At 38.2% G+C, this 10,039-nt stretch overlaps 1 protein-coding gene across 1 annotated transcript; it reads left to right on the forward strand.

Moving 5' to 3' along the window:
• Positions 1–2,456: 2,456 nt before the first annotated feature.
• LOC147011734 (uncharacterized) lies at positions 2,457–5,104 on the forward strand. The gene is made up of 3 exons (XM_085856922.1): positions 2,457–3,425; positions 3,521–3,733; positions 3,830–5,104. Exons 1-3 carry the CDS (start codon positions 3,333–3,335, stop codon positions 4,121–4,123), a joined length of 600 nt encoding a protein of 199 aa, XP_085713048.1. The 5' UTR covers positions 2,457–3,332; the 3' UTR covers positions 4,124–5,104.
• The last annotated feature ends 4,935 nt before the right edge of the window (positions 5,105–10,039 follow it).

Raw genomic sequence — 10,039 nt, forward strand, 5'->3', positions numbered from 1 at the left:
TTCGCATTTATCTTCGCTGTCATTTCCGCCAGCATGGCGCATAGCTGGGCCATGTCGGGTGCGCTTGAGTGAGCCGTTTCGGCAGGGGTTGGGGAAGGGTTTTGGTGGAGAGGGGGAGGGGAGGTGTCATACACCGCGGCCGCTGCCGCACCCATTTCGGGCTCTGGGTTCAGTTGGGCGAGTCCGTGTTCCTGCACAATCAACATTTCCTGCTCGGGGATTCCATCCTGGACCATGGATTCTACACATTCTACATCCATTTCTAATACCCCCGGCTCCCGCTCGCCTTGAGACGCCATCTTGCTTCTCGTGAAGGGTTAATTTCGCTCGCTCGTAATTTGGAGGGAATCGGGGGTCGCTTCTCTCACCCCTGGACCGATTCCCGTGAATTTAGCTGGAGACAGGAGAGCCCGTTTTCCTGTTCTCCGATACCAGTGCCGCGAGGAGGGCGATGGATTTGTATCCCACTCCTGACACCAGTGTTACGGATTCGCGCCCACCGGCGTGCGAACGGCCACGTAACTCAAATCGCGGAACGTCGCCCACCGGACGGACAATCCAGTCGTGACCCTCTCGGACTAACGCCGGGAACCAGTCACGGGTGGACCTTTCGGTCTCACCGCGATCGAGCCAATCAGCCCCCCGTGGGATAGGGTTGCTCGCCAAATTCGACCTACCTAAGTACCCACACGGAGGGTAGACCGGGCGATCGCACCTCGCCGCAGGTCGACTTCGGACACGGGCCACTTAAGCGACCCGTTCCGTACTATCGGGATAACCGAGCGGTGTTATTGTCGGCCTCGACGGTTCGATTAATTATCGGGCGTATTCAGCCCACTACCAACCCTTTACGAGAAGTAAGATGGGGATTCAATAGAGGAAAGGACGAAGCGAAGCGGGAGAACAGTTCAATAATAAAGCACATTTATTCGCGATGAACGGAAAGCACACATATTCAATTCCACCAAAAGCACATAGAAAAGGAAAAGAAACACAATGCAATTTTACACAAAAAGCAAATGCGACAATGCAGATCTAATACCGATTACGCGAGCACACGGCAACACTTATACAATTTTACTTCACAGACGGCGCCGACAACACATATCCAAAACCAAGAAAAAGAAAAGAGAACCCTCAAGGATGAGGCGGGCCTGAGGCCGAGACCGGGTCGGGCCTACCCGTCTGGTGATGAGACGCGGAGCGGCGATGGTGCCTCAACTCCGCGGGCCTCGCGGACAGTGTCTGGTAGGGGGTGGGAAAGGGGCCCCCTTGGTCGCACTATCTCAGCGCGGGGGGAAACAGGAGGGGGTTGCTGATGCTCGGGGGAAAGGAGGATTTCTACTCTGCCTCGAGTCCCACGACGAGCGTCTCCACCTCGACCAGGTCGCGCCGTCGGCCTCCCTGGTGTGCAGCTCCCGGCACGACGCGAGCACCCCCTCGTCTGCCCTTGCCGCCTCTCCACAGCTCCGTCCTCTTCGCTCCGACTCCAACGCACACGACGACGACGACCAACTCCTTCTTGCTTCTTCTTCCCAACTCCACCGACTGCGAAGTCTTAACTCACTTGACTTGACGAACGCGGTCGCTTATATAAGCCCCGTAGCTTCGCTCTCTCATCTTTGACCCCCTGCCTTCGACCTTTCACCTCGCTCCCCATTGGCCCGAGAAAAAGTGGGCGTGAATGCTTTTTGATCCATAAATTTGCATATAGCGACCGCCCTCCAGCGCCCTGGAGGCGGGGCAAAATCGCCCCTCGCTCACCGATTGGACGGAACAAAAGTGGGCGTGTGTCGTTTTTGATCCGTTTTTGGAGCTGAAAATCCGTGGTTTTGTACACGCTGTTCGGCGCGCGCCCTGCACGAGTCCAACACCGGTACCCACAAGCGGCGCAAGAACGGTGGCGATGCGACGGTTGCGAGGTGTGACGTGAAGCGGCGCCGCGGTGGGTGGTTGATGTTGTGGTTGGTGGTGGTAACAATGGCGGTTGGTCCAAAATAAAGATAGTAAAAGAAAAACGGCTATCCTGAAGAGTCGCAGCACGCATAAATGACATGTATTCCCACTAGACAACGGGTTTGGGCCTAATTACACATATACTTACCGAGATATCTCACCTAAGGGACCTGAATGGTGGTTTGCGAATTTGGTAACCACAACAACATATATACATATACATATATATATATATATATATATATATATATATATATATATATATATATATATATACATATATACATATACACATATACATATATACATATACACATATACATATATACATATATACATATATACATATACACATATATACATATACACATATACATATACACATATACATATACACATATACATATACACATATACATATATACATATATATATATATATATATATATATATATATATATATATATATATATATATATATATATATATATGTATGGTGAATATACTGATTCTGGCTCACTTTTCCCCATGTAAATGAATGGGGGATTTTCAGCGATTCATATTTTTTTCCCTAAAAAATAAACCTCCTTTTTATCCCAAGGTATATTTATTTGTCTCCCCTTTTAACCTGGGGACACTTTTCTTTCAAATAACCCATGCAATAAGATAAAGATTTGTTCAAGTGGCAAAGTAGTAATGTGATTTGTTAAAGGTGATTCTAAAGAAATATCTGAAACGTCTAAGCCTCGGGACACTCTTTATCAAATAACCAATGCATATTGTTTAGCTCACTCATTGAACCTATAAAGATTTGTTCATTCTCAAATTCCTTCAATAGTTTAATTTTCTTTGCACAATAATCCCCATCTAAAATATTTAAAAACAAAACATTTGAATCTTTATATTTTTTAAGATACCCCTTTTGTGCCATTACGAAATGATAAACTTCTCTTAATGCTCTTGTTTGACCACCTCCTGAGCCACAGGTTATTTTTGTTAAGCCACGCCCACTTTCATCTAAGCCCCGCCCACTTTCTGTGGAATTCTAATAAGCCCCGCCCGCTTTTCTTTAAGCTCCACCCACTTTTGCTCAGCCCCGCCCACTTTTCATGAGGTATTTTTATAAGCCACGCCCACTTTTCCTAAGCCTCGCCTACTTTTGCTAAGCCCCGCCTACTCTTACATCATTTCCAGTTCTTCTCTGACTCACAAAGAAATCACTAGAAAATTACAGCATGTTCTGGTTTTGAAAAATTTCCCAACGAAGGCTTGCCTGGGCTTGCCCAGGGAATTTCCAAAGGAAACCACACCCACCAGTCTTTCCCTATAAAAGCCTCAAGCCCAGGCTCCATTTTAAACATATTTTTTTGCTGACAATGGTGTGCTGTGTGCTTGCTTGGAACTCTCTGACTTGGATGGAACTAAACCTTCAAGTTGATGAACTGGATTCAAACCTCTTATCCATTGAGGTAAGATTTTATTTCCCTATTTTCAGTTCCTTTTAAACATCGACTCATTTAATAATTAAATAACTTAATTAATACATTATTATTTTCTCTCACAGGAAATTGTATCTGAAATGCAATATGAAAATACCGATTTTGCCACAACTTGGGGCGAAATTGTTGGCTTAGTTGAAGACCTTGTGAGTGACCAAGACCCACAGAACGAGCAAGACCTTGAGTGGGATGACTTTGGGGTTCCTTGGAGATTGACTACTTGTATGGAACTAAACCTTCAAGTTGATGAACTGGATTCAAACCTCTTATCTGTTGAGGTAAGATTTTTATTTTCCTATTTTCAAACTTTGATTGAAGCATACTCATTTAATAATTAAATAACTTAATTAATACATTATTATTTTCTCTCACAGGAAATTGTATCTGAAATACGAAATGAAAATACTGCTTTTGCTACAACTTGGGGCAAAATTGTTGGCTTGGTTGAAGACCTTATGAGCGACCAAGACCCACAGAACGAGTTCGTCCTTGATGACCCAACCAAAGAGTTATACCTTGGAGACCAGCAAAATCCTGAAAAAGAGTTTTACAGCAATAGTACTCATTGTGAGTTATCAAGACAATACCCACTGAACAAGTTATACCTTGATGAGTCAGAATACAAGTTTTACCTTGGAGACTCAAAAATTTTGAAAAAAAATCAGTAAATGAGTTCTGCCTTGATGGTTTAAATAACTACCTTGGAGACTCGGGAAAAGGGTTCTGCCAAGATGTATCTAAATATGGGGCCTACCTTGGAGACTCACAAATTTTGAAAAAAATCAGTAAATGAGTTATTCTTGGTGGTTTTAAATATGAAACCTACCTCGGAGACCTCACAAATTTTGAAAAAAAATCAGTAAATGAGTTCTGCTTTGATGGTTTAAATAACTACCTTGGAGACTTAGGAAAAGGGTTCTGCCAAGATTGTTCTAAATATGGGACCTACCTTGGAGACTCACAAATTTTGAAAAAATCAGGAAATGAGTTATCCTTTAGAGACTTTGTAAGTTGGTTTTATTTTGAAGACTTGAAATGTGGGTTCTGGCTTGATAACTCACAATGTGATACATATCTTGGAAACTCAACGGGAATGTGGTTATACCTTGAAGACTTGGAAAGTTGGGTTTATTTTGGAGACTTGAAACTTTTTCGGAGACTTTTATTTATTTATTTATTATTATTTTATTTATTGATATTTTGGAGACTTTTGGAGTTGCTATCACTCTTTGGGATCTAAACCTATCGATGTAGTTCTTTGTCGGATGGTGCTTGATGGGAGCAAGATCAAGAAAGTTCTGGGAAGAAAGTGCAGGCTTACTCCCCCTTTCTACGTCATCAAACCTGAAAGCCTTAAAAGACAGAATTGGAAGAAGAGGAAAAAAAAACGTAAAAAATATATATAGGTGAAAATCTCATTTTGAAAAAGACATTGTGTTGGGTGAGGATTGAGTTGGGGTTGAGATTTTGAATGTGAGGGTTGGGGTTGAGATTTTGAATGTGAGGGTTGGGACACACACACACACACACACACACACACACACACACACACACACACACACACACACACACACACACACACACACACACACACACACACACACACACACACACACACACACACACACACACACACACACACACACACACACACACATCAACAAACAAAGTTAAGCCTTGACTATTCAGTTGAGGATTCTGTGTTTGGGGTTCACAGATCTAAGAACGGCCCCCTTGACAAATTATATACTGTTCTACACCTCGGACTTGGCCCTCGAGTGTCCACAACGGTGTATAGTAGGAGGGAGTGAAGCGCCAACCCATTGCACGCGCACGCACGCACGCACGCACGCACGCACGCACGCACGCACGCACACACACACACACACACACACACCAACAAACAAAAGTTAAGCCTAGACTATTCAGTTTAGGATTCTGTGTTTGGGGTTCACACATCTAAGAACGTCCCCCTTGACAAATTATATACTGTTCTACACCTCGGACTTGGCCTTCTAGTGTCCACAAAGGTGTATAGTAGGAGGGAGTGAAGGGACAACCCATTGCTCCCATGGGTATTATCTGCTTAGTTTTGTCTTTTGTAATTCCTGTGAATAAAATGAACCTAAAATCTCTTCCCCTTCCAAATCATATATCTTATAAGTCCAAGGAACCGTATCTATTACATAAACAATTTTAAAAAGTTAGTTCGTCCATCGTTTAGTATAACCCTTTTCAAAATGAGATTTCCACCTATATATTCTTACGATATCACCAACTTTGAACTTAGGTTTTCTGACATTAATCTCTTTTTCATATTTTAATTTTGTAAATGTTTCTGATGGTTTCATATTTGTTGACGTGTGAATCGTGTCATTATACTTATCCACAATATCCTGAATAAAAGATGACCATTGGTGTGAACCGAGTTGTGTGAATTTTTTATATAGTCTCTCTTTTAAGGTACGATTAAAATGTTCAACAACAACTGCCTTCCCTTCATTAAAGGTACTGTATAATGTAATACTGTTATTTTTTAGAAAATTCATAAATGTCTTGTTATAAAACTCTCTACCCTCAGTCCACAATTTTTTAGGTTTTCTCTTACTTTTATTAAATATCTGTTGAAAGGTGAACATAAGAGTATTTCCTGTTTTGTTTTTTAAAGGGACAACCCATGCGTATCGACTCCTCAAATCAATAACGGTTAAAGCATACTTGTACCCCTTATCATTATTGAGTTCAATCAAATCAGCGGACCAGATATAATCAACTTCCTTGGAATAAACTTTCCTTCTACGAAACTTTGTGAATATTGGTTTATGTAATTCATCAGCTAATTGCTCTTCAGTCTTAATGGCATCATTAGAGCCTATAAGTTTTTTGAATTTCCAAGTCCAAGTTTCAATTTAGCACTGATCATCTTCTTCACAATGAAACGATAAACTTTTTCTCTCAAGGTTGGATTTTGTATCAGAGACAAATTATACAACATTTCTCTATCGGCTTCATGCTTTTCTTCCAAAGTTGTGGTATTCCCATAATCAATATCGTGTCTCATGCACACTTCATCAACTCTATTGATGGGTTTACTCCATGATTTAGGATTGTCTGCCTCATCTAATCTTTTATCCAAGTTTGTGCCTGGACCACAGAAAGAATACCCTGGAAGATGTAATTCCCCTGGTATTCCAGTAGTTGTAAATTTACTTCCTGATAAAAACTTTTGCATATCTCCTCCTAGTTTGTGTTTGGAGATAAATTGATTTTTTTTTGAACCACACACCGAACATATACCTTTTTGTATAACCCTGTTATTTTTACTTTTAATATATGAAATATTTTTAGTATTAGTTTTCTTTTTACATTTGAGACAATAACTCATTTATTTATGAGAAAAATTCCTGCAGAGTGCAAAAACCTTTTTAGTTTCCAACATGCACATTTGAATCTTAATTTTTAAAACATAAAGAATCCTTAGAAATGCCTTCACTCTCTCCTCCATTTATTTAAGAAAAAAAAAATGAAAAACTTGAATTAAAATGAATATCTTGTCGATGACAATAGTCTTGTAGAAAATATTGCAAATAGACTTGTCAATTCTTTGTTTTCCTCCTCGGTGGGTTGAGTTATTTTCTGTAATACCCCCAATCTTTTTTTAATCTCATTGGTTTCCATATTAATTTAGTCTCGCTCTTTCCTCCCTCTCCTCCCTCTCCTTCTCTCTCTTCTCCCTCTCCTCATTCTCTCTCTTCTCTTTTTCCTCCTTCTCTCTCTTCTCCTTTTCCTCCTCTTCCCTCTCTTCTTCAACTCCTTCCTCATCCCTTATTATCCTTGAATCGCTTACACCCCATAGAATATCATACATATATTCATCAGGAATTCTTGTTATTCCTGAATCCAAAATAATTTTTTTTACAACAGGAAACCAATAAAATTTCTTTTGAATTTCTAAAAGAGCCTTACCTTTTCTTAACTTTATAATTTTTTCATTATTTAACATTCTAATTAAATCTAAAGTTGTCAGTTTATCAACATCAGCATAATGCCAATCTTTTATTGAAAATACCTCATTCTTATGTTGTAGAACATATATATTAAAATACCGAATATCCTTTTCTTGAAGGTATGCTTGGAAACAGAAATGATAATTTTCTTGAAGCCTTCTTGCTGTCATTTATGTATGAGAAATATATGTTAGAATAATATTATGGCACGAAACACCTCCCCATCTTCCCATAGTTAAATCATTTTGTATTTCCTTACTTATTATATATAATCCTGTTTTTTCTGTTTTCATGATATAAACAAGGGCAAAACCATTATTATATTTACCCTTATTAAATTCTTTTATTTGTTGTTTACTAATCATGGCCCCACAAAACTCATTCTCGATACCAAGTGGATAATATTCTTCCTTACGAGACTGATTTAATTGCCCCAGGTCTTCGAGGTCAATTTTAAATGACCAATTATACCCTAAATCATTCATATCATACCCCCAGTGTTCTATTCTCATACAAAGGATACACCCTTCTTTATAAAAATTTATTTTAATTCGAACTGTGAATTCTGTATGACCTGGAGATAATATCAACACTTCTGTATCTTTGGAATACACGGCCGTTTATTTAAGGATATCTATATATATATATATATATATATATATATATATATATATATATATATATATATATATATATATATATATATATATATATATATATATATATATATATATATATATATATATTGTGATAAATCGCATAATCTCACCAAGTCATTCGCGTCAGTCAGGCTTGGATAATTTTTTAATTTATAAGCATTTTTCATGTTAATATTTTTGGTTATATTATATTTATGTCGTTCAGCCTGTGCCTTTGTGTAATAATTTGATAAATCAATATCCAGTTCTTGGGATACACCAAAGATAGAACCATCTTTACCAACATAAGTCATTTATATTAGATTAAAAATAATATCATAAAATTTTTTATTTTTGTTGAGTTGAAATAACACATATAGACATAATTGACCACAACACTTGGAATTTAATTCTTGGACTTGAAATGTTTGATAAACACCATTCTGTAAGAATTTTATGACTTCAACAGGTGGTGGAAGACCAAAACGATCAAAATAATATTTGTCTTGACTATTAAAAATACAAACCCAATGAGAACCATTCCCATTATTATCTTCTAAGTTCATAATAATATTCTTTGTATGTTTCGGCACATTTGTTAATTCATCTCATACAAATAACCACATTATGAATTTTTAATTTCTTACAATATTTGACAAGTTGTAAATTTGATGTTGTATTCTTTCCAAATTCTTTAAACCACTCATCAATGCTCATTTATTTATTAGAAAGATATAATCCATTACCTCTTTTCGTTAATTTTACACCTGGTTGTGCTATAGAAGAAAGCATATCTCCAACTAACAATCTCGCTTTATCAGTCAGACCTTCAAGTTTTTCAGCAAAATCTACAATTACACCACTTCCACTAATTTGTTTCTCCAACTCTTTATGATGTCTTTCCAATTCTTTTTGAGCCTGGAGTTGAGCCTTCCTTTCGTTGGCAGTTTTCACCGCTGTTGAAATACCACCCGTCAATGCTCCAACCGCACTTAAACCAGCAAATAAAGGAATTAGAAATGGGAGAAATCCTCCACTTGTCTCTCTTATTGAATATTTTTTCAACATTGGCTTTGTCATTTTAATTTTAAGTGAGCCAGTGTCATTCAAGATTTTAACCTGTTCTCTTGTGAGAAAAACATCAATTCTTACTGCTCCTTTTCTCTGAATTGTATTAACGTTAATCGTACAAGGCTTTTGATTTTGAACACAAGATGATAGTTTATGAAGATTGATTTGATTAACATATCCCCCAGTTGGTACTTTGCCACTCATTTGTTTAACAAAAAAATTATGTGAGACTAATCATCACACCATTATCTGTATTAATCTGCAATTCTGTTTCTTCCAAAAGAAAACAATATGTACCAACTTCTTCACTCTCTCCTCTTTCAATGTATAGGGAAGTATCCACTCGATTAGACTTTATAGTTTCCTTTTGAGCACTCAGGTCAAACGCATAAATTGTATACAAAGTTTAAATGCTGTCATATCCAAAATAGGTTCTTTATTTCCATTACTTTCACACAGCTTTTGGTAAGACTTGTATGCTTCAGCAAAATCATTTTTTCCCAATTAATTTCCAATCTATCTCGTGGATAAAATGTTCCATCTAGAGAAACGCCAAGTTGTTTCACCTTAGCATTATCACTCAATGCATTATTCTTATCAGTCGCAGTATCACCATCTGGCTTTTTAAAAATGATCCACAGATATTGTGGCTTTCCTTCCAGAACACCCAAATTCCACGTGTAAGTGGTTTGGTTGAGTTTAACGTGTTGACATCTTCTTTTCAGGTATGATACACTGAGTGGTTTCTTTGAGTTCAGTCTTCTATTCAACATCTCTTGTGTTTTAAGATTAGGAGTATATTCACTGATATACCAACTCATTTCCTCAATTACAAATTTATTCTGATCACCAAAAGCACTACCAACAC

Source organism: Eptatretus burgeri, chromosome 15 (genome assembly GCF_056783735.1).
Source record: "Eptatretus burgeri isolate ZD-2024b chromosome 15, Ebu_testis_v1, whole genome shotgun sequence".
NCBI classification, from domain to species: domain Eukaryota; kingdom Metazoa; phylum Chordata; class Myxini; order Myxiniformes; family Myxinidae; genus Eptatretus; species Eptatretus burgeri.